Source organism: Lepidochelys kempii, chromosome 27 (assembly GCF_965140265.1).
Source record: "Lepidochelys kempii isolate rLepKem1 chromosome 27, rLepKem1.hap2, whole genome shotgun sequence".
Taxonomy (NCBI): domain Eukaryota; kingdom Metazoa; phylum Chordata; order Testudines; family Cheloniidae; genus Lepidochelys; species Lepidochelys kempii.
The window spans coordinates 19,324,412-19,347,623 of NC_133282.1; the positions used below are offsets into that span (position 1 = coordinate 19,324,412).

The 23,212-nt window shown below is 45.1% G+C and overlaps 1 protein-coding gene across 1 annotated transcript; it reads left to right on the plus strand.

The window, feature by feature from the left end:
- Positions 1–4,494: 4,494 nt before the first annotated feature.
- DHX8 (DEAH-box helicase 8) lies at positions 4,495–22,684 on the plus strand. The gene is made up of 23 exons (XM_073326403.1): positions 4,495–4,678; positions 6,422–6,507; positions 7,149–7,221; positions 7,644–7,729; positions 8,695–8,804; positions 8,909–9,226; positions 9,609–9,753; positions 10,353–10,556; positions 11,406–11,493; positions 11,854–11,951; positions 12,548–12,695; positions 13,090–13,271; positions 13,662–13,856; positions 14,095–14,280; positions 14,870–15,080; positions 15,268–15,449; positions 16,253–16,393; positions 16,692–16,847; positions 17,660–17,797; positions 18,310–18,438; positions 19,910–20,106; positions 20,281–20,460; positions 21,048–22,684. Exons 1-23 carry the CDS (start codon positions 4,567–4,569, stop codon positions 21,265–21,267), a joined length of 3,585 nt encoding a protein of 1,194 aa, XP_073182504.1. The 5' UTR covers positions 4,495–4,566; the 3' UTR covers positions 21,268–22,684.
- The last annotated feature ends 528 nt before the right edge of the window (positions 22,685–23,212 follow it).

Below are 23,212 nucleotides of genomic sequence, written 5' to 3' on the forward strand. Positions count from 1 at the left end.
GAGCAGAGTCCAGAGTAGCAATTAATGAAGGGATGGCAGTTGTCATTTGGCAAAGACGGGAACAGCTGCTGACCAATTTCTGTCATGCTAACGACTGGCTTTGTAAAGTCAGGGGAATGATACCCTCCTTTGATGTCTAATCAGCTGTAGTGAAGCACAGACACATGTTCACTGGAAGCGAGATATATACCTAAAGCCCCCTACAACTGTGTCCATCTTAGAGCAGATCAGCCCAACTTCTACCACTGAGACTTGGCAAAGCACCTGTAGTAATGTGTTTACTGGACACACGTAGCAAGTATAGCCATGGGATGGGGGACTTCACTAGCAGACTCTACTTCCGTAGGCAGAGAGCCGTGGAAGCAGAAATATATGCAACAGATTTATAACCATGGTTAGGATCATTATGAATGGACGAAGAGAATCCCACTGAAAAAAAATAGTGGATCCTGGAATTTAAGGGTGTCTCTGCAGTTTTGAATGTATTTAGTGCTATTTCCTAAAAATCTAAGATTTCATGAAAAGATACTAAATTTCTGCCTAGTGTCTTTTCTATTTTACTCTAATTTTCTCAGAATGGGTTCTTATCTAAGAGTTCCATAAATGCTTTTTTCCAGCAGAATACTGGGGCTGGAAGGAAATAGGGATTTTTTCTTTTCCTTCAATGCTGATACTTTGCCATTCAATTTCCCAGCCTCTCCTCCTCTCTGTCAAATGCAATATACAACAGGGTCTGGATTTTTCTTTTAAATTGCTATGTACTATTTGACAAAGGAATGCTGTGGAGACATACAGCCCTAATTTTTCTTGTGGGAAGACAGCAGACACATTTGCAGCCCATGACACATCAGTTAAGTCTCATTGACACAAAGTGCAAAACAGAAACACTTTGTACTCCTGTAATACCTTCCATCCCAGGATTTTACTGTCCACACTACAGTTGTAGTACATAAGAATGGCCATATTAGGTTAGGGCAATGATCCATCTCACCTACTAGCCTGTCTCCCAGTTTAGTGAGATCCCTTTGTTGTAACTCTCCACCATCTGTGTTGGACTTCACTGTCTTGAGTAATTTATACTGCCTGCAAACTTTATCACCTCACTGTTTACACCCTTTTTCCAGATCATTTATGAATATGTTGAACAGCACTGGTCTCAGTATAGATCCTTGGAGGACTCTGAAAAATGACTGTTTATTCCTATCTTTTAACCAGTTACTGATGCACGAGAGGATCTTGTCAAAGGCTTTCTGAAAGTCCAAGTACACTATGTCCACTACACCTCCTTTGTCCACATATTTGTTGAACCCCTCAGAGAATTCTAATAGATTGGAGAGGCATGATTTCCCTTTACAGAAGCCATGTTGACTCTTCCCCAACATGTCTGTCATCTATGTGCCTTTCCTTATAATCCATAAAGTGTTTAACAGAATCTTTTTCAAGACACAGGTCCCAGGGCCTAGGCTATGATTGAGGCAGGTACACCTGTTATCCCCTGAAACAGATAGGTACGTTGACTGTCCCTTAGAACATGATTCACAAGTGCATTAGGGATTTTATCCTTTATCTCCACTTGTAGTTATTTTCATATTCCCTCATATTTTGGACATTAGGAGTACAAAGTGTCTCACTATCCTGATCTCTTCTCTGTCACATTAGTTGCCAGCTGTTACTCATTGGGCTTGCACTCTGCTTTATGTCTCCCAGTTTCAACCTATTGTTTACTGACTTTGTTTCTGTATTTGGTAAGATTCTACCTTAGCTATGCACATTTCACTGCGGTGAGGTATATGTGCAGGGTGATAGTTCTGAACAAACTTTTCCGAACTTTTCTTCACAGTCACTCTGACACTGGTGTTTTTGGTGTATTGTATAATTTGTCTGGGATGGTTGTTTGTTCCATTGCTCAGCAGCTTAGTGCTCCTGGGCTGCAAGGGTTATGTTAGATAGCAGTGAATTTTGTTTGGATTTTGTTTGGATTTCGTTTTGGGCTCTCTAGTGCTTTAGAGAGGAGAAGTGTTTGCTGCTTCGGTTGAGGTGGCACCAGAAGCGTGGAAATCATCTACCTCTGCTCTGCAGCCCATTGAATAAATGTTGTAATAGTTACTTGCAGAGTTATGCATGTAAGGTTTCTGTGACATTTTGTCCCAGCTAGCATATTTGCTAAGGTCGGGTCCCTGCCTTCACTCCATACAATACAAAAGGTTTATATATACTGTCCAGTAGGTTTAGCAGTAGCATTATCACTGGGTTGTATTTCTCTAGTGATTTCTGTATGCCAGAGAAAGCCGACAGCTTTTTCTTCTAATGCTTTGATCCAACCCAAATGCTGATGAGTTTTTAAATTGGCCCAGGTGCCTAATTAACATACACTCAATATCTCTGTCTCTAACAAAATTTGTGTTGAGGTTTCTCCAAAAACAATGTGACTTTGTTGGTACTGGTTGCAGGATGACTTGGCAAGCCCTTGATTTGCAGTAGGCTGGCAAAATGGATGGAGATCTCATGTGCAATGGTTACCACCAGACAGTCATCATTTTATTTCTGATTGTTTAGCTGGTGCCCTAGGTAGTGGACCTAGTGAAGCAGGTAGGGTGAGGAAGGCCTGGCTCCATGTTTGTTTTCACCCTACAGTAGATGGGCTGGTGCAGGGATTTCATTGAGCCAGATGTTTTCCCTCAGACTGCTACTTTGTGGCAATTTAGGGTTCAGCCTCAGGTTCTGGAGTCAGCCTGGAAAGTTCCTGGAGCAGACGAGCTTTTTCCCTTGGTGTGTATTGTAAAGGTCTGTGAATGAGCATCCGCAGGGGAAGGTAGGGACAGAGGCTCATTCCTCAGTTACAAGCCCGAATGTAACAGGGTGACAAAATGCTGTGAAAGTGGAGGAAGAAATCGCCTCATGGATATGGGGGGCGGGGGAATCTCCTCACGGATGGGGGGCCCCACACAGTGAGGGGGAATCTCCTCACGGATACTGGAGGGGGGGCGGGGGAATCTCCTCACGGATGGGGGGCCCCACACAGTGAGGGGGAATCTCCTCACGGATACTGGGGGGGGGAACAGGGGAATCTCCTCACGGATGGGGGGCCCCACACAGTGAGGGGGAATCGCCTCACGGATACTGGAGGGGGGGCGGGGGAATCTCCTCACGGATGGGGGGCCCCACACAGTGAGGGGGAATCGCCTCACGGATACTGGGGGGGGTGGGGGAATCTCCTCACGGATGGGGGGCCCCACACAGTGAGGGGGAATCTCCTCACGGATACTAGGGGGGGGAACAGGGGAATCTCCTCACGGATGGGGGGCCCCACACAGTGAGGGGGAATCGCCTCACGGATACTGGGGGGGGCGGGGGAATCTCCTCACGGATGGGGGGCCCCACACAGTGAGGGGGAATCTCCTCACGGATACTGGAGGGGGGGGGCGGGGGAATCTCCTCACGGATGGGGGGCCCCACACAGTGAGGGGGAATCGCCTCACGGATACTGGGGGGGGAACAGGGGAATCTCCTCACGGATGGGGGGCCCCACACAGTGAGGGGGAATCGCCTCACGGATACTGGGGGGGGCAGGGGAATCTCCTCACGGATGGGGAGGCCCATACAGTGAGGGGGGAATCTCCTCACGGATACTGGAGGGGGGGGCGGGGGAATCTCCTCACGGATGGGGGGCCCCACACAGTGAGGGGGAATCTCCTCACGGATACTGGAGGGGGGGGCGGGGGAATCTCCTCACGGATGGGGGGCCCCACACAGTGAGGGGGAATCGCCTCACGGATACTGGGGGGGGAACAGGGGAATCTCCTCACGGATGGGGGGCCCCACACAGTGAGGGGGAATCGCCTCACGGATACTGGAGGGGGGGGCGGGGGAATCTCCTCACGGATGGGGGGCCCCACACAGTGAGGGGGAATCGCCTCACGGATACTGGAGGGGGGGGCGGGGGAATCTCCTCACGGATGGGGAGGCCCATACAGTGAGGGGGGAATCTCCTCACGGATACTGGAGGGGGGGGCGGGGGAATCTCCTCACGGATGGGGGGCCCCACACAGTGAGGGGGAATCGCCTCACGGATACTGGGGGGGGCGGGGGAATCTCCTCACGGATGGGGAGGCCCATACAGTGAGGGGGGAATCTCCTCACGGATACTGGGGGGGGGGACAGGGGAATCTCCTCACGGATGGGGGGACCCATACAGTGAGGGGGGAATCTCCTCACGGATATGCTCCTGAGGGGGCGATTCTCTTCACTGACACTGGGGCAGCGAATCGCCTCCCCGCAGTGCTGAGGGCAGCACTGTGCCAGGCACTACAGCTCTCTCCCCACCCCGGCCCTCCAAGAGAGCGGGAAGAAAAGGGCCAGCCCGCCAACCCAGCCACCCTAGACCATAGAGTCGGAGGCGCTGACTCCCTCCCAGGCCCCAGCCTGAGCCGCTCTAGCCAGCGCCGCCGTCTCTATGGCCAGCGCCTTGCGTGACCCCCAGCAGTGACGTACGTGACGTAGCCCCGGCGCGGCCCGCACCCGGAAGTGGATTGCGCTTTGTGAGTCGGGGGCCGGGGGCCGGGGGCCATGGGGGACCCGGCGGGCGCCGACGAGCTCGCGAAGCTCGAGTACCTGTCGCTGGTGTCCAAGGTCTGCACCGAGCTGGACAATCACCTGGGCATCAACGACAAGGACCTGGGTGAGGGGCCCGGCGGGGAGCGAGCGGCGCGGCGGGGCGGGGGGCGTCCCCTGGGGGGGGTTGAGGTGACCCCCGGGAGAGGAGGACGGAGCCGGTCGGGGGGCAGGAGCCAGGGGACCCCCCCCGGAGGAGGAAGGGGCGGGCGGCGGGAGCCGCTGCGCTGATGCGAGGCTGGGCGTTTGCCGGGACACGCGGCTGAAGTTGGATCCTGGTCCCCAGCTCCTTGTTCAGAGGCCAACGTTATTTTCAAGTCGCGGGGGGGGGGGTAGCCGTGTTAGCCTGTATCCACAGGCACAACGAGGAGAGTCCGGTGCCGCCCGAAAGACTAACAGATTTATTGGGGCATAAGCTTTTGTGGGTGAAAAACCCGCGTCTTCAGCTGCACGGAGTGAAAGTTACAGGTACAGGCATGAATATATACGGGCACATGAAGAGAAGGGAGTTCCCTTACAAGTTTCAGAGTAGCAGCCGTGTTAGTCTGTGTCCGTAAAAAGAAAAGGGGTCCTTGTGGCACCTTAGAGACGAACCAATTTGTTTGAGCATGAGCTTTCGTGAGCTACAGCTCACTTCATCGGGTGCATTCAGTGGAAACCCTTACAAGTGGGAAAACTAGTGTTGACCAGGCCAGTTCAGTCAGGGAGGATGTGGTCCACTCCCAATACTTGATGAGGAGGTGTCAATACCAAGAGAGGGAAAATTGCTTTTGTAGTGAGCCAGCCACTCCCAGTCCCTACTTAAGCCCAAATTGATGGTGTTAAGTTTGCAAATGAATTGTAACTCTGCTGTTTCTCTTTGCTCACGAAAGCTCATGCTCAAATAAATTGGTTAGTCTCTAAGGTGCCACAAGTACTCCTTTTCTTTTTGCGAATACAGACTAACACGGCTGTTACTCTGAAACCTATCTTTGAAGTCTGTTTTTGAAGGTTTTTTGTTGAAGGATGGCTACTTTTAAATCTGTTATTGAATGTCCAGGGAGATTGAAGTGTTCTCCTACTGGCTTTTGTATGTTACCATTCCTGATGTCTGAATTTGTGTCCATTTATCCTTTTACGTAGAGATTGTCTATTTTGGCCAATGTACATGGCAGAGGGGCATTGGAGGCACATGGTGGCATATATCATATTAGTAGATGTACAGGTGAATGAGCCCCTGATGGTGTGGCTGGTGGGGTTGGGTCCCATGATGGTGCAGATATGGGGACAGAGAAGGCAACAGGGTTTGTTTTCAAGAACCTCAGTGTAAGATTTACATTTTTAGAAATTTCATCAGACTAACAGGAGTGACTGTGGTAAAAAAGTAAATGTGTAATTATGTAAATATTTATTATATAATCAAATAAGGAATTGGGAACAAGGAACCAGCTTCAGCCTCATTGCCCTGACACGTCCGTTATTGATTGTGTGTATTGTGGTAGTATCTTTGAGCTCCAGTAGTTGTGCTAGGCGCTGAACAAACATAGACAAAAAGACAGTCCCAGCCCCCAAAGAGTTGACAGTCTGAGTTAGAAAATGAGCTCTCCTCTCATCCTGAGACACAATCCCTCCAGGTCTGGGTTCCTGAAAATGGACTTAAGGCAGTGTAGATAGAGAAACTTGCACTGCTGCAGACCATGCATTCCATGTTCTCTGGCTAGATGAGGGACTTCAGGTTGCCAAGCCAGCCCCTTTCCTCAGAGTGAAATGCATGTGACCTGACTTCAAATTATTTTTGTTTGTTTCACTCTCAATCACTTTTTCTTTGCAGCTGAGTTTGTGATAAATCTTGCTGAGAAAAACACCACATTTGACACATTCAAGACTGCCCTTACAAAGAATGGCGCTGAGTTCACAGTAAGTGAGATATGAACACAGAGAGAATCTTTTATTTAAAAGAGAGTTGCAAGGATTAAGTAAACACAGAGAGAATCTTTTATTTAAAAGAGAGTTGCAAGGATTAAGTATTTGTGTTTATTAATGTGCAATTATTTTCATTTAATAGTTCATACATGCTGGCTTCCACACACTTCTGTCTAATTAAGCGTTATTTAACTTTGCTTGATGCAGTCTGTGAAGCACTATGCAATTTTGAAGACTCATTTGGGCTCTTTGGTGTCTTATTACTATGCATATGTAGTGCAAGAAAAACAACGTGTCATGAAAACAAACTTTTTATGGTGCTCACACACCAGGCTGATAAGTACCTTAGAAACAGGTCAAAATGATTGTCCTAGTTAGAACCAGTGACTGGTGTGGAGAGTCACTTAAATGGAATTTTCATAACGTTGTAAAATCAAGTCACTTTTTGTCTTAGTTCTTTACAACTGAACTTTTATGGTGTACGTGTGATTTCTTGTGGCTATGGCCCTATACGTCTACATCTTTAGAAGTTGGGATTGAGCTTTTGTTCCCTGCTAACAAATCCTCCTTGTGCTAATGTGCAAAAATATTGCAATCACTTAAAAAAATCTTCTGTGCTTTATCAAATTTTTCAGGACTCCCTCATTAGTAATTTGTTACGTCTCATACAGACAATGCGGCCTCCAGCGAAGCCATCTACAGGCAAAGGTAAATACAGTCTCACTGCTCCAGCAGCTCAATAGAAAACAGACCTAACCCTTTCAGCATCTGCTGGACATTGTGGGTATGACAGATGAAATCGCTATTCTTATATCTTATCTACTATCATTCCAGTGGAGTTCTCTGTGTTACATGAAGTGCTGGTGCAAAGCTTTGGGGCTACTCGAAGAGAGCCTGAGTCAGTGCAGAATTCAGAATATTGCATATTTTGCTATCTCATTTAATCAGAATTTCCTTTGTGAGGGGAAATGTAGTTACTTTTAATTCACCTTTTAAAAGCTGCAGTAAAATTTACATTCAGAGATGAAATGAATACTCCGTTTCAGAAATGACAGTAGAAAATTATTCTAGCCATGTGATAAAGGTGCACTTCTAACTTTTTTTTTTACCCTTTTTTATTCTAAAAACAGAGGTAGTTGTCAAACCCAAAACAGAAAAGGAAAAGCTGAAGGACCTGTTCCCAGCCCTTTGCAGGCCAGACAATCCCACCATCAGGGTAAGGATGCAATTTCACACATTAACAATCAGTGAATGGAAATATGCTTGTTTTCTCACTCTTGGTTTGCAGTTGCTACATTAACATAACCATCTATATTGTGCTTCTAATGCATAAAATGTGATGGGGTATGAGAAATGAAAATGCAGAATGGAGTGGGAAGTAAGTAGTTGGTTTGGGATTGCTGGAGGTTAGTTGCAGGGGACTATTGCTAATATAGCTCTCTTAGGGCAAACATTGCTTTGCAGAACACCCAACAAAACAAGGACCCTACCCTGACAAATTCACAGTCTAACTCAGACAACATAATAAGCAGATAATGTTTCAGGTGCAAGACTGCCTGGTGACACTGAGACCACTGTAGGACACTTTGTTTAAGGAGTGGTTTTGAAGGAACGTGTTTGGCACCTGAGATTGAAAGGCCCTTATACACCTACTATAAGGGGTTGCATGATAGAAGGTACAAAGAGCAGGAAAGCTGAAGATGGTAGATTGGACAGAAGATCCAGAAGAGTGCAGAGGAAGAGGTGGGAACTGTGCAGAGGTTTGAAGGTGAGGTGGATGAAATGAATTATTAGCATATACCTTTAATCAGATTGGGAACTGTAATAAGCATCTACTTATGGAGAAGTTAATTTGTGTCAAAACTTTAGGATTAAAATCTAGGCTACCCAAGATGCCTACTAGTAACATGCATATTAAAGTTTCAGTAACAATTTTAAAAAGTCAGTCTCCAAATTCATACATAGAGGCAGACCTGGTAGAGCCATGTGGCAGAGAAGGCTTTGGCGTTGAGACTCCTGGTTAATGATCCCCATATCTTTGCTTCTTTACATCACATTTTCTCTGATCTTTTCTCCTACTTTCCTTCTTTCTGGTGATTGTCCCATTGCACAGATTAATGCTCTGTGCTGGTGATAGGATTTTAATCAGCCATTTTAAAGAGGTATTCTCTGTGTCTATAGACTATGCTGGATGAAGATGATGTGAAAGTGGCTGTTGATGCTCTTAAGGAACTTGAAGCTTTAATGCCTAGTGCAGGTGGGCAGGAAAAACAAAGGAATAATGACCGCCGGTAAGTTTCCAGCGCATCTCTGGGCCATGGCTAGCCAGTAAATTTTCTGTCTGCATGACCTTCTCTTGTATGAAAGTTGAACACAGATTGTTAATGTTTGCTAGGGCAAAAAAGAAGAGGAGGAGTCGCAGTCACAGCAGAGACAGGGACAGGAAACGGAGACACCGATCCCATTCCAGGTCACGTTCTAGGACTCTGGATAAGAACAAGGGGAAATCCAGATACCGCTCAAGGAGCAGGAGTCTGAGTCCCAGCAGGGACCGTAAGGATCGAGAGAAATATGCAGAGAAGAGCAATGACAGATGGAGGGACAAGCATGTGGATCGGCCCCCACCTGAAGAGCCTTCGATTGGAGAAATTTACAACGGCAAAGTCACAAGTATAATGCAGTTTGGGTGCTTTGTGCAGCTGGAAGGATTAAGGTACCCATCTCACCTTCACAATGAGCCATTATCACTTCTTGTACCATCATCCTTCCTTTGTGTATTATAAACATTGGCTTCAATTTCAGTTATTAATATGACTTAAAAAAAAAAAAGGAAAAAAGGTATGATGCCTTATTAGGCGAAGGCAGGTATGCCAGTGATACACACTGCATTTCACAACCACAGTGAATTTTCTCTTTCAAAAAAGTAAAGCTGACAGTAAAGAATGTTCCTCTTTCCAGAGACAGTTTATAAACACAGTAAAACCTCTCAGCACTAAACGTTTTAAGACATTTAAGTGCTTAAATGATATGTGAAGAGTTGGTTCCCAGAGTAATATACAGTATCTCATGCTCTTCTCTCCACGTGTGACCCACAGGAAACGCTGGGAAGGCTTGGTTCATATTTCTGAACTTCGCAGAGAGGGACGTGTTGCTAATGTTGCTGATGTTGTGAGCAAAGGTCAAAGAGTAAAGGTCAAAGTGCTATCATTTACTGGGTCCAAAACCAGCCTGAGCATGAAGGTATGGAAGAATTTTATAGATCAAATTATGGTGGAGAAAGAGAGTGTTTACAGTTCTAGTATTTCAAATATTGCTGTACACTAACTTGAATCCCTTCAAAGTATCATATTTTAATACTTAAAGCCTGTAAGTTATAGTTCTGTATTTATGCCACCCATTGGTTCCTACTCCTGTTTTCTCCACATGTTCTTTTCAGATGCCTTGCATATAAAGATTCTAAACATTCAACTCTGTTTGTACCACTCATTGAACCAAATAAAGTGGTAACTTTGAAGTCTTTAGTCAGGTGCCCAGACAGACCCCAAGCTGTCGTTTATGCCCATCCTCCATTCACTGCATGAGAAAGGCATTTTATTTTAAATTACAGGCTACAATGTGTTTCTGATCACAGACTACTTAATCACTTCTGAGATGTTAATTTAAAAAACAAACAATAGTGAAATGTCTTCACATACATGGGCTGTGTTTGGGCTTGGCCCCTCTGGGAAACGGAGAGATCCTTGCCTTTATATGCTTGGTAGAGGAAGGAGGTCCAGGTCAGGTATCTCGGGAAAAGGTGGGACAGTGATTAATAAATTTGTCAATCATATTTGATATAGGATGTTGATCAAGAGACTGGGGAAGACTTGAACCCAAACCGACGCAGAAACCTAGTTGGAGAGACCAATGAAGAGACCTCTATGAGGAATCCAGACAGACCCAGTCACCTCTCCCTGGTGAATGCCCCTGAAGTGGAGGATGATAGCCTTGAACGGAAGCGTCTCACCCGGATTTCAGACCCAGAGAAATGGGAAATCAAACAGGTGTAAAGCACTACCAACTCATACTGGGGTGTCTGGGGCGATGTCATTCAGTGTGGTTGTAGGGGAGCTTCAAAGATTACCATCCAGCTTCCCATTTTTCTTAATAGTCCATGGTTTCTTGGGTACATCCTCCTCACTGATATAAGCTGTCTGAAATATGGGTTTCCCAAGCTCTGACCTCATAAGGCTTTGAGTAGTCTTTGGCTAATAGTGTGATCCAGTTAAGTGTAAGACTAGTGTCTCTCTTTGCCAGTATTCAGAACCCCCCGCAGGGATCCATAATGGAATGTGGAGCCTCTCACTCCTATATCCCTGATTCATAAATCTGACCAGTGCTTTTAATAACTGACACATCTTTGTTAGAAGCGTCACTTGTCATTCCAGCATCTTTCACCACTAAAATCCAGGAAAGACAAGGTGTCAGAGATTAAAAAGCCCGTTTAGGCATACTAATGCATCTCTGCTGATGCTGGGTTGTTCCAGGCAGCACATCTACCAATGTTGTGTCCAGAGAAGTTTTAAAGTCACAATTGAATTCTTTTGGGAGGAGTCTACAACCCAGTATATCACCTTGTTGGGATGTATTATCTGATATTAATTGTAAATGTCCTTTTCTTAATTTCATCCTATTTTTTCCTATTTATACTGTGTTGTACCACACTAATAGGCACTAGTCCCCTCAGACAATCCCAGTGCCACAGTGTCCTGGGAGAACTTACACTTCCTATCTCTTTGCAAAGTGAACCCTTCTTTCATCCCAGAGAGCTGTAGAATCTTAAATGGGCCAGTCTACCCTTGAATGATGTTCACATGTGGGAACTAATCCTCCCCTCTCCATTCCTTTCCCAGATGATTGCTGCTAACGTGCTCTCGAAAGAAGAGTTTCCTGACTTTGATGAGGAGACTGGGATCCTCCCTAAAGTTGATGATGAAGAAGGTAATATTGTCTGGTAGTTTCACTGTGGGTATAATAGATTCCTTTCTGTGTATGCGATCTATGCAAAAAGGAGCTTCTGATGCAAGCAAGTGTAAGGAGTTTGAGTTAGCAGTAGCTCTAAACACCTGGAGCTGGCAGGTGTGCTGGTTCCCTTTGGTTAATGAAGTGCTGGTTGCCTTTGGCCGGGAGCTCTCTCCTTGCCTGTGACATTTTTACCTTTGTAGAATATGTAATTATACAGTAAACAGGATGCACAGAAAACACTTCAGCAATGTAGCTTCCTTTTCCTGCGGTGGAAGTTTGTTTGAAAAAAAGCTGCATCTGTCTCCTTGTTAAACCTGAATTATTTGTGTGTTTTAGATGAGGACCTTGAGATTGAGCTGGTTGAAGAAGAGCCACCATTCCTGCGAGGGCATACCAAGCAAAGCATGGATATGAGTCCCATTAAAATAGTGAAGGTAAGAGATTTCAGACTAATGATTGAAAACTTGCATGGTGGTTTTATGTAAATGCTCTGGAATTAGCAATAATGAGTGGAATCTTGGTATCCATAGCCCAGAAAATCAGGAGCGCTGGGCTGGAGATCTTTTTTTTATTATACATAGTTGGGTTTTAATTTCATTGGTAATAGTGAGATGAGATCATGGAATAGAAATGCAAGGTTAACATGCGGCCTACATTTAACAGAAAATGAGGTAGAACCAAGCGGTGTTCTGCCCCACTCATCCTCTTGTTTTTGATGAGGTGTGGATAGCCAGGAAACTATCCTTCTCACCTCAGTACCAGTAAGCTCATCCTTGATTGGACTATGAAGGGAGTCTGCTATTTTACAGTCACAGCCACCTGCATCCTGGAAATCTAGCCATCAAAAATATTTCTGCATTTGTGAAATAATAAAGTTTTAAAAGCCTTTGAAGTAGTTGTGGGAAAGAGATTGCCTTCAAGCTTGAGGACAGATGGGCTGGGCTGTAATAAAGGTGTACAGAGGAGAGGGGTAGTAAAGGCTCCAGGACTGGATAGTGCTTGTAATTGTATGTTGTTTTTTGTTCTTCAGAATCCTGATGGCTCCTTGTCCCAGGCCGCAATGATGCAAAGTGCTTTAGCCAAAGAAAGGCGAGAACTCAAACAAGCTCAAAGGGAAGCAGAGATGGACTCTATCCCCATGGGACTTAATACACACTGGGTGGATCCTCTTCCTGACGGTGTGTTCTGACTTGTCTTTGTTTAAGTATCTACTGTGCCATTCACTGTGGGAGCTGAACCATTCCAGGAGAGTATCTTGGTGTCTATGTATGTGGCCGCTTCACTTAAGACTTTTTTCATCTTGAGCTTAGCTTATATGTTTAGTCTTCTAGTCAAAGTGTGATGGGAGAGTGGACTGAGCATATTACCAAGTGATGCACAGATGGAACTATGGCAAAAATCGTAGTAGGCCCAAAATCACAATCAATATGCCAGAACAGCTCATTCGAATTCTAAACAGGCAGATTGTAGTGTTATCTATAAAATGCCTTTTTACTGTATCTAGCTCATTACTGCATTTGTGCCATGTGAGCTGAAGAGCGATAACTAAATTCTCTCTTTTTTTTTTCTTAGTGGATGGGAGACAAATAGCTGCCAACATGCGGGGTATTGGAATGATGCCCAATGATATCCCAGAGTGGAAGAAACATGCATTCGGTGGCAACAAAGCCTCCTATGGTAAAAAAACCCAACTTTCCATCATTGAGCAGAGGGAGAGTCTCCCAATCTTCAGATTAAAGGAGCAGCTGATTCAGGTAAGTCCCATGCAGGAACCGCCTTCTCCTTGGAGTGGGAAGGATTAATATGAATGTTACTGGGTCTGTTTATTGACAAATTAGTAGCCACTTGAGAGTTTTAAGAATGAAATTGTATTTTAAAATCATAATTTTTCTCTGTAAATCTTTATAAAACTGCAGTAGGGCCAATATTGGAGCTAAGATCCCAAATGACACAAGTCTTTATGGCAGGGTGAGTCCTCTGAGTGGTCAAAGAGTTTACTGGCTTGCTGGTTAGCAAGACCTAGGCCAGAACACTTTGTCCGAGCCAGCATGAGTGAGGGCACTTGGGGGCTACATCTAGTCTTAGATTGACTGTATTTAAAAAAAAGAATCCTAACAAGCACTTTCTAACATGTCCTCTTTCAGGCAGTTCATGACAATCAGATCCTGATTGTTATTGGTGAGACAGGCTCTGGGAAAACGACACAGATCACCCAATACCTGGCTGAGGCAGGTTACACGTCAAGAGGAAAGATTGGGTGCACCCAGCCTCGCAGAGTGGCTGCAATGTCTGTTGCCAAGAGAGTGTCTGAGGAGTTTGGTTGCTGTTTGGGACAGGAGGTAAAGTTCTGTGTTGGAGGAGGCAGCTGCATAAACACGATGAAAAGTGGGGAAAAATCAGTAATGGGATAACTGACCTATGGTCTATGGCAAGTTTGAATTGAGGGGCAGAATAACTCAACCTGGGATTATCATTGCCAACAATTTTGTTTCATCAATTCAGTTAGTTTAGTGTAAGGGGTGGAGACATAATTACTCATTCAAACCCATTGTTCTGCTTCCATCTCTTGTTTGGTAGGTTGGCTACACGATTCGATTTGAAGACTGCACTAGCCCCGAGACCGTCATCAAGTACATGACGGATGGTATGTTACTGCGGGAGTGCCTGATTGACCCGGACCTGACCCAGTATGCCATCATCATGCTGGATGAGGCTCATGAGAGGACCATTCACACTGATGTGCTCTTTGGGCTTCTGAAAAAGGTAATGTTATGTTTGGCCCCTGGTCTCTCCGCAGGTTATATCAGGAGAGAATGCAGGAAGACAGGCATGTCTGCCTTTTGAGACCCTCATGTCTTAAAACGGTCAGTTGTGAGAACTGAGCTATGGTTGAAGGTGACTGTGCCTTTACAGGAGTAGTTCACCTGGTCTTAGCTCTGACTGTAAATTAAATGGAGTTTTGGCAACAGATGAAGGTCATTTAATTCAGAACATTTCTGGGGATGAATAGGCAACTCTCTCAGAATAAGGAAACAGTCTCACTTAACCCAGTCTGCCTCTCACAAAAGGTCTCTGTGCTGGGAGTTCCCTTAACTAGGAAAAAAGAGAAGTGTATTTTAAATATGGCCTTAGCTTTAAATTGCATGAGATTCTGGCCTTTTGCCTCTCTGAGAAGGACAGTGTATCCTCCTTTGCATTTAGATGATTCTGCGAATCCACCAAAGTCCCTGAGGTGATTGAAGCCTCTTGTTACCTGGAATAAAATGTAACTGAGCGAAGGGGCTTGTTGAAGCCCTTATTTATTGCCCTTGTCACTATTAACGTGGTATGGGAATGTTCTCTCCTGCTACAGACTGTGCAGAAACGTCAGGATATGAAGCTGATTGTAACTTCGGCAACATTAGATGCTGTGAAATTCTCCCAGTATTTCTATGAAGCTCCAATCTTCACAATTCCTGGCAGAACATACCCTGTGGAAATTCTGTACACGAAAGAACCAGAGACTGATTATCTGGATGCGAGTCTGATCACAGTGATGCAGATCCATTTGACGGAGCCACCAGGTAAGTTTGATAAAATTTGGCGGTGGCAGGGTCCTGTGTCATGGGGTCATATGGCTTGATAAGGAGCACATCTGAACGGGAGATCTTTCTACATGGAAGAGAAGAGGGGAAGAAGGAAGCAAAGGGAGTGGTTAGACAGAAGTTGTGTGGAGCAGGATTAATTCTGTTGACACATTCCCTTTTGTAGGTGACATCCTAGTGTTCCTGACTGGTCAGGAGGAGATTGATACAGCTTGCGAGATCCTTTATGAGAGAATGAAATCTCTAGGACCCGACGTGCCAGAGTTAATTATCCTTCCCGTGTATTCAGCTTTACCTAGCGAGATGCAAACCAGGATCTTTGACCCAGCCCCACCAGGCAGCAGGAAGGTAATGCCAGGCAAAGGGCGGCTTCCCCCTCTGATGAAACACTTAATAGTGGGACTTGTTACACTGTTCATTCCATTCAGAATCTTATTTGCTATGGGTTGGGGAGGAGAGTAATTATAGACTATGCTCTGTAGCTTTGAAACAGCAGCTCTTATGTGGCTTAACTCACAGAACTTTTCTTGGCCAATTCTCCATTTTTTGGCATTTAAGTATTCTTCTGTTTTATTTTAACCCAAACCCTTTTGCGCAGAATTGCTTTATAAATAACATTGATTCAGCAGAAAGATTCTCTAGATGCTACCTTTCAAGGTCATTGTTGTCCTCTGCGGAAATCGGAGTTTCTGAAAGGTGTGTCTAGAAGCAGCTCCCAGAGGATGGCAGTAATTGTCTTGAAGCACGTTCTGTGGTAGTTTCTTGTCTCATAAGGGCTATGTTGCAGAGCCAGGCAAAAAAATACTTTTTATGGATCACATAAAATTATTTGAGCAGAAATTGGTAACCTTTTCCTTGTTTTTATCAATGAGTTCCACTGTGTTCACATCACGTACTGCCCTAAAGCTTAAAACAGGGTGCAAATGTTTAAAATCTGGCCATTTTTATGGGTGAAAGGAGAACTCTGCTCACACATATTGGCAGGAGAATAATCAATAATTTTAAATCATAGCAGTTGTGTCAGCAACAGTCTGATTATACCATATTGAATGGTTTGTATAAACAGAGCAACACTCGTTTAGCTTAGTTCTGTTTCTGTCTGGTTGGCAAGCAGAGATAGTATCTGAATCAGACTGTACTCTTGCTTACAGGTTGTCATTGCTACCAACATTGCTGAGACCTCCCTGACTATTGATGGAATCTATTATGTGGTAGATCCTGGGTTTGTGAAGCAGAAAGTGTATAACTCCAAGACTGGAATTGATCAGTTGGTGGTTACACCAATTTCCCAGGTACACAGCATATGTTTGATAATGTATGGGAAGTAAATCTGTGGCTTAGAGGAAATTTTATGGAAACAAGGTGGGGAAATAAATACCACTTTCCCACACACAATGTCTTGCATCACACTCAGACTATGTTTAGCGCATCATGTCTCCTTGCATTGCGTTAGGAGCCCCCTAATAATGTTAACAGAACTGCAGACAACTAACCCTTCATTCCTCTCTCACTTAGTCTCTTGACTGAACCATTGTCCTGGATAATGCTTACTTGCCTCTGAGATGTTGTGTTCCCTCTGAAATCCTACAGGCACAGGCAAAGCAGCGAGCAGGAAGAGCTGGAAGAACAGGGCCAGGAAAGTGTTACAGACTCTACACGGAGCGCGCTTACCGAGATGAAATGCTAACCACCAACGTGCCTGAAATCCAGAGAACAAACTTGGCCAGCACAGTGCTCTCCCTTAAGGTAGGAATCAGTGTCTCATTATTTTGCTGAAATACAGCCAATGTGATTGTAATTTCCACCCTTTTACTAAATGCAAATGGATAGGAAGGAACACTGTACCATTGGCAGAGCTATAGCTCGCTCTCCACTTCTTTCTCCCAGGGGGTTATAACTTAGACTCAGACTTAGCTTTACAGATATCAGTCCCAGAAAAGCCATTCTTTACACACAACCTGAAAGCCATATTTCATTGCAAGTTCTAGAAATGGAAAGCCCCAGGAGTCTTAGTCGAATCATACGTTTCCATGCCCTGTTATAAAAAAACAAACAAAACCCTTTATAAAATACACATACATTTCTCAGGCCATCACCTCATAGGCGAGGACTTCTCTTTCTGGGGTCGTGGTAGTTGTGTCTTTTTCAAATATATGTATATAAAGATCTATAGAAGACCGTACCCTCTGAGAACTGCAGTCGGCTAAGTAACTGTCCAAGATGTGAGAGTCATAGATGTTACAGATGGCACGGAACTATTAAGTCACCACACATCTCCCTGGTGTTAGTGCAGGATTGTTCACTATTGCACCTTTACTAGAACTTTTCCCTGTTTTGGTTTTTGTCCCAAGGGATGGAATAATGTGCCCACTGGGATTTGTGATTACACTGGAGATAAGGCACGAACCCTGGGCACAAGGTCTAAGCAGCACTGATAAACTCTTGGTTTTGGCTTTTGACTCATTTTTTGATGCTCTCGGAGATGTCTCTACTTATGGAGCCTGGTTTCCAGTTTCTTTCCTGGTGTCTCTTACCCTTAGATTTTCACTCTATTTCAGGCTATGGGGATCAACGACTTGCTGTCCTTTGATTTTATGGATGCTCCCCCGATGGAAACACTAATCACTGCCATGGAACAGCTCTACACCTTGGGAGCCCTGGACGATGAGGGGCTGCTCACTCGACTTGGGCGCAGAGTAGGTTAAATATCATGCCTCTGAACATTGGTTGCATTGTGTTCTCCGGCTGGCCTGGGTGTAGCTATCCATAGGGGTCATTGCCACTGTCAGTGATTTCTCTCTGTGGTCTTGTGCATTCTTAGTCAACCCAAAGCCACACTTCCCCACTAGCAGTTGGCCTTTGCAGACAAGTAGTAAATAATATTGCCTTTTCTGCTTCCCAGTGGAATAGTGCCATTTTCTCTTGTAAGTGAGTTCCATTTTACACGTGTCTAAAAATCCCCTGTAAGTGTTGGGCTGCTCTGATCATGTAGATGGCAACGGTCATCTGCTCTGTGCCGAATAAACCTCCCCTAGGTAGTGGGCAGTGCCGTGTTAGGGAAACACTCAATGGCATCGTCTTCTCTCCCATTAAGGTTTAGTTACCTCTAACTGAAATGAGTCTGGCCTATTTTCTGATCTTGTGAGACCTCTTAAAGCCTTGCTTCAGCACCACTGAAAATATATGTTGTTGTCCTTTATTCCTGCAGATGGCAGAGTTCCCTTTGGAGCCCATGTTATGTAAGATGTTGATCATGTCTGTACATTTGGGATGCAGTGAAGAAATGTTAACTATAGTCTCTATGCTGTCTGTACAGAATGTGTTCTACAGACCAAAGGTAAGGAATTCAGGCCTATGTGCTGTAGTGCCCAGCCCTGGTTGCATGGTGAGAAGCAGGAATCTGGTGGTGGTTATTGAATGCATCTGGTGTAATGGTACGTGTGTACTCCCCCAGACAAGACCATAATTAAAGGGTTCATTGGATCACATATTGCAAAGCTAATTTACCTCTTTGTTACATGCCCCCTAGCTGTGGATGTTTGATGCCACTTTGCCCTCGGGGAAGTGAAAGTTGGAGGCTTTGCTTTTTTCTTGTCTTCTCAACAGTAAATGAAACAACATTAGAACCTGCCATCTCCTGCTTTGGAATTCGGAGCCATTCTTGTAGGGTGGCTGGAGGAACCCTGTTCCCCTCCCAGAGAAACAGAAATGGTTTCAGAATGAAGTTACACATCATAAGCCCCTCCTGCGCTGACCCTCTTCTTGCACCTCTGGTCTGCAGGCTGTGGTGGTGACATGGCTGCTCCTTATCAGACTCCTTTTGGATCTGTTATTTCTTCATTATAATGTCCTATTGCTGTCTGATTCAATGACCTCAGTGTGTGTTTGATATCCCAAGGCTACATCCATGGAGTTGAGAAACATGGACCTCTCTGCAGAGCCTATTGATTAGGCCTGGTCTACACTGAAAAGTTATATCGGCATAGCTACATCAGTCAGGGGTGTGGAAAAACCATACCCCCGACTGACATAGTTATGCTAACAAAACCTCCAGTGAAGACGCAGCTATGTGGAGAGAGAGAGAGAGTGCTTCTGTGAACGTAGCTAATATCATTCAGGGAGGCGGTTTTCCAAAACGTACAGAAAAACTCTGTTTGTTTGTGTAGGGGGGCTGTGCTGGCATAGCTATGCTGACAGGATTGTCATATAGTCTCCATAGTGTAGAAATACACTCTGTCATTGAATGTCCGATTTCTAAGCAACAAAAATTTGACTAGTTCTATGCATGCAACACAGTGCAGCCGACAGCGTAAGTGAGCCATATGTCCTGTAGTATCATTTCAAGAATAGTTAGGGTGAGGAAAGAGAAGGGTGCTTCAGGAAAGACCCAGTGTTGCAGGTTCTCTGCTCTAGCCCTCCCCTCTTGTGAGAGAGGAGAGGAGGGGTCTGCAGCATGTCTGTGTTTTCAGGTAGGAGCTGTGCTTGTCTTTTTCAAGTTTAACATTGTGTCATAATGGTAATGCCTTAATCATAGGGGTCCAGTTCAGCCCTGGTGTGGGCAAGGGACCTCCCATTGACCTGCAGGGCTGAGTCTGATCTGCAGTGCTTTGTATTTAATCCTTTACAAAAAAGCCAGTATGCTGTGTATGCATCTCAGCCTTGCACTGGTTAAACATGGGGCTGTCCATTTAGTAGCACATAAGAACATGCAGTATTTGGGCATAAAGAAGAACCAGTGCCCCGTTGCCAGGGGTACATGATACTTTCTCTAAAACACACATGTGATGGAAACGTGTTTTGTGTGTCAGGATAAACAAGCACTTGCTGACCAGAAGAAAGCCAAGTTCCACCAGACAGAAGGGGACCATCTCACCCTGCTGGCTGTCTACAATTCCTGGAAGAATAATAAGTTCTCGAATCCCTGGTGCTATGAGAATTTTATCCAGGCCCGGTCCTTGCGCAGGGCACAGGACATCCGTAAACAAATGCTGGGCATTATGGACAGGTGAGCAAATCCAGCAGAGGGCAGGAACTGGTTCTGCCTTTTTTTTTTTAAAAGCATTCTTGTCCTTTAGCAGTAGCTGATTGGCGCTTGCTGTTTGGGTGTTATGGTGTCTGTGCTTTGCACACCAAACACGGGGGCCCACTAAATTCTTTCTTTATGACTCTCTTCTGGCAGACACAAGCTGGATGTGGTGTCATGCGGGAAGGCAACAGTGCGAGTCCAGAAGGCCATCTGCAGCGGTTTCTTCCGAAATGCAGCAAAGAAGGACCCCCAGGAGGGGTACCGGACTCTCATTGACCAGCAAGTGGTCTATATTCACCCATCCAGTGCCCTCTTCAACAGGCAGCCAGAATGGTAGGAAAACAGGGACTCTTCATTCTAAGTTTAATTCTCAATTCTACAGCTAGAAAGTCCTCAGCATGGGTTATACATAAAATACAGACCAAAATCTGTGAATGCTCCAATACTTCCGTGATGGGCATGGAACGAGAATAGAGACCAAAGAGACAGACTGTGGTCTGTTCTCAGCTCCTGAGCAGACGTGTACAGGACATATGAGGTGCTACAATCACTGCAAAGCAAGGCTGTCTGGAGTCCTGCCTCCAGCTGTCCTGTTGTGCCTCTCCTCCAGGTATGGAGTTCAATGCAGCCGCATAAGTCAGCAAGAGGGGGATCCTGACATTAAACCAAGCAGCTCCATGCTGCAGAATGCGGGAGATGCATGAGAGAGGCTTTCTGCTGGGGGTGGCTCTTTTTGGATCTGGTGAGCCTGGAGGTGGTGATGAAGGGGGAAGGAGAGTTAGAGAACTGGACCAAGGGGGACAGGTCTCGAGCACCCCTGACATGAGATGAGGTCTTCAGCCCCAAGGACCTTCTCATTGTTAAGAACCATTAATTTCCCCTTCTGCAAGCATTAATATTGCTATCTTCTCTCTCTACAGGGTGGTCTATCACGAGCTGGTGCTGACCACCAAGGAGTATATGCGCGAAGTGACCACCATTGACCCACGCTGGCTGGTGGAATTTGCACCAGCCTTCTTCAAAGTCTCTGATCCAACCAAACTGAGCAAACAGAAGAAGCAGCAGCGGCTTGAGCCCCTGTACAATCGCTATGAGGAGCCCAATGCCTGGAGGATCTCTCGTGCATTCAGGAGGCGATGAGCCTGGCTCTGGCATGGGTTGCTGTTGGCGAAGTGTTCCTGGCGGCTGAGATTCTGCACTGTTTTAAAATCCCCTTTTCAGGACACATGCAGTTGAACCCAAATCCAGTTGCAGCTGAAATCCAGACTGATTCAGGCTTTAATTTATTTCCTATTCACTTTGTAAATATCTTCATTATGGGCCAAAAGAACTGGACAATATCACTGATTCATGTCCTCTGCCCTTGGAACTGCTACAGTTAGCAGGTCACTTCTCATGTCCAGGCTCACTCAGGTGTGTTGTATCACTTCCTCCTACTTCCAACCGTTTGAAAATCTAAAGGCTTAGAAATCTGGGCACTAATCAACAAATGAGGCAATGATCTAAAAACCAATTGTTTGTCAACTTGATCGTCTCCCATCTGACTGGATCTTCAGATGCTAGAATGGCCTGAGTTTCTAGCCACTCTGAAGAGGGATTGATTTCAGCCGACACTCCTGTCACTGCTCTTGGACAATGACTGATTTTCTTTGGCAGGCTTCACCACTTGTGGTCAACTTTAACTTTTCCATTTTCTTACCTGCTGTAACTATTTGTCTCTTACTTGAAATCAAAAACTCCTGCAGCCAGCTGTGGAGAGAGATTTAGAGTATGTGGTTTGGAATAAGGTGGAAGAGATCCCCTGAAACCCAACCCGAGTGTGTGTTATACTTGGACAATGGCGCAGGTCAGACTGGTGGTCTTATCTTTCATCAGCATCTCCTGTGCACTGAAAACTAGAATATCACATGTTAATTAACCACATCCACTCTGCAGCGCAGCTCAGTCTGTGAACTTAAATGGTTACAGATGTCCCAGAGAGAGATTTTCTACACAGTGTGTCATGTGCTTTGTTTCTTCTGACAACATTAGGTGACATCACAACTGGCTTTTTTTTTATAGAATATTTTCTTAGGTCTAAAGGTGCATTTTCAGCAAAAACCTGCTAGAACAGTTGTTATGAAAATGTAATTCCAGAATGACTGAAGCTGTACATAAACTTGCTTTATTTTCTTTTTGTTATTCTAATGCCGGTGCTCAGACCTGCCTTTTCAAAGCTGGAAATAGCTATCTGGCTCCAGAACTAGAGAGACCCAAACTTTGTATCTTTTCTCAAGTTGGTGTATTTACGAAGTAACTGGTGAAAAGTGCACAGAAGAGCTGACTGGTTTGATTTATACCTGACTCTGTGAGCTACAAGACACCACGGTGCTTGCTCACTGAAAATTGGCTACACCTGAAATCTGCATCTGTCTGTAAAGAGGGCAGTGAGAGGGATGGCATAGATATTGTTTTTAATATGTTGTACAAATGGCCTAAATTCCTTAGAAGCCTTCACAAAGAAAATTTATTATAAAAATAAACTTCTGAAACAGGAAACTGTTTCAGCATCAAATAAGCACTAGGGGTTTGTCCTTTTGGTGGTAACAGAATGGCTTCCAACCTGGTAAAACCTCTTTGTGCTGCTGTACCTGTTACCAGTGAAACTTTGTGTTTGAACCACATTTTTAAAAAGCCGGTGGAAGATATGGGATATATTAACTGAGGGCTCAGGTCAGACAGCAGTGGGGCTTTGAGGCAAGGTCTCTTCATTCCAAATTCTTTTTTATTTTTCTCCCTGTTTGGAACAGTATTTTGTTTCCTTGGCTGGCTTGGCAGCTTGGCCCTTCTTTGGTAGGGGAATCAAGACAGCGCACACATGCCTTCTAGAACTGAACTATGAAACAGGCGTGTTGGTTTACATATAACTCTTTGCAATAGGCTTTATAGACCTGTCCTGCTTGGAACAACTCAGAGCATCAAGTTCTCGGATGTATCGACTGGCAGATACTAGAAAGCGGTTACCTCAGTCACTGTACCCATGGAATTGGAGCCAGAAGGAAGCACAGTCATTGCAAAGGTTTCTAGTCTAACATTAAGCAACTGT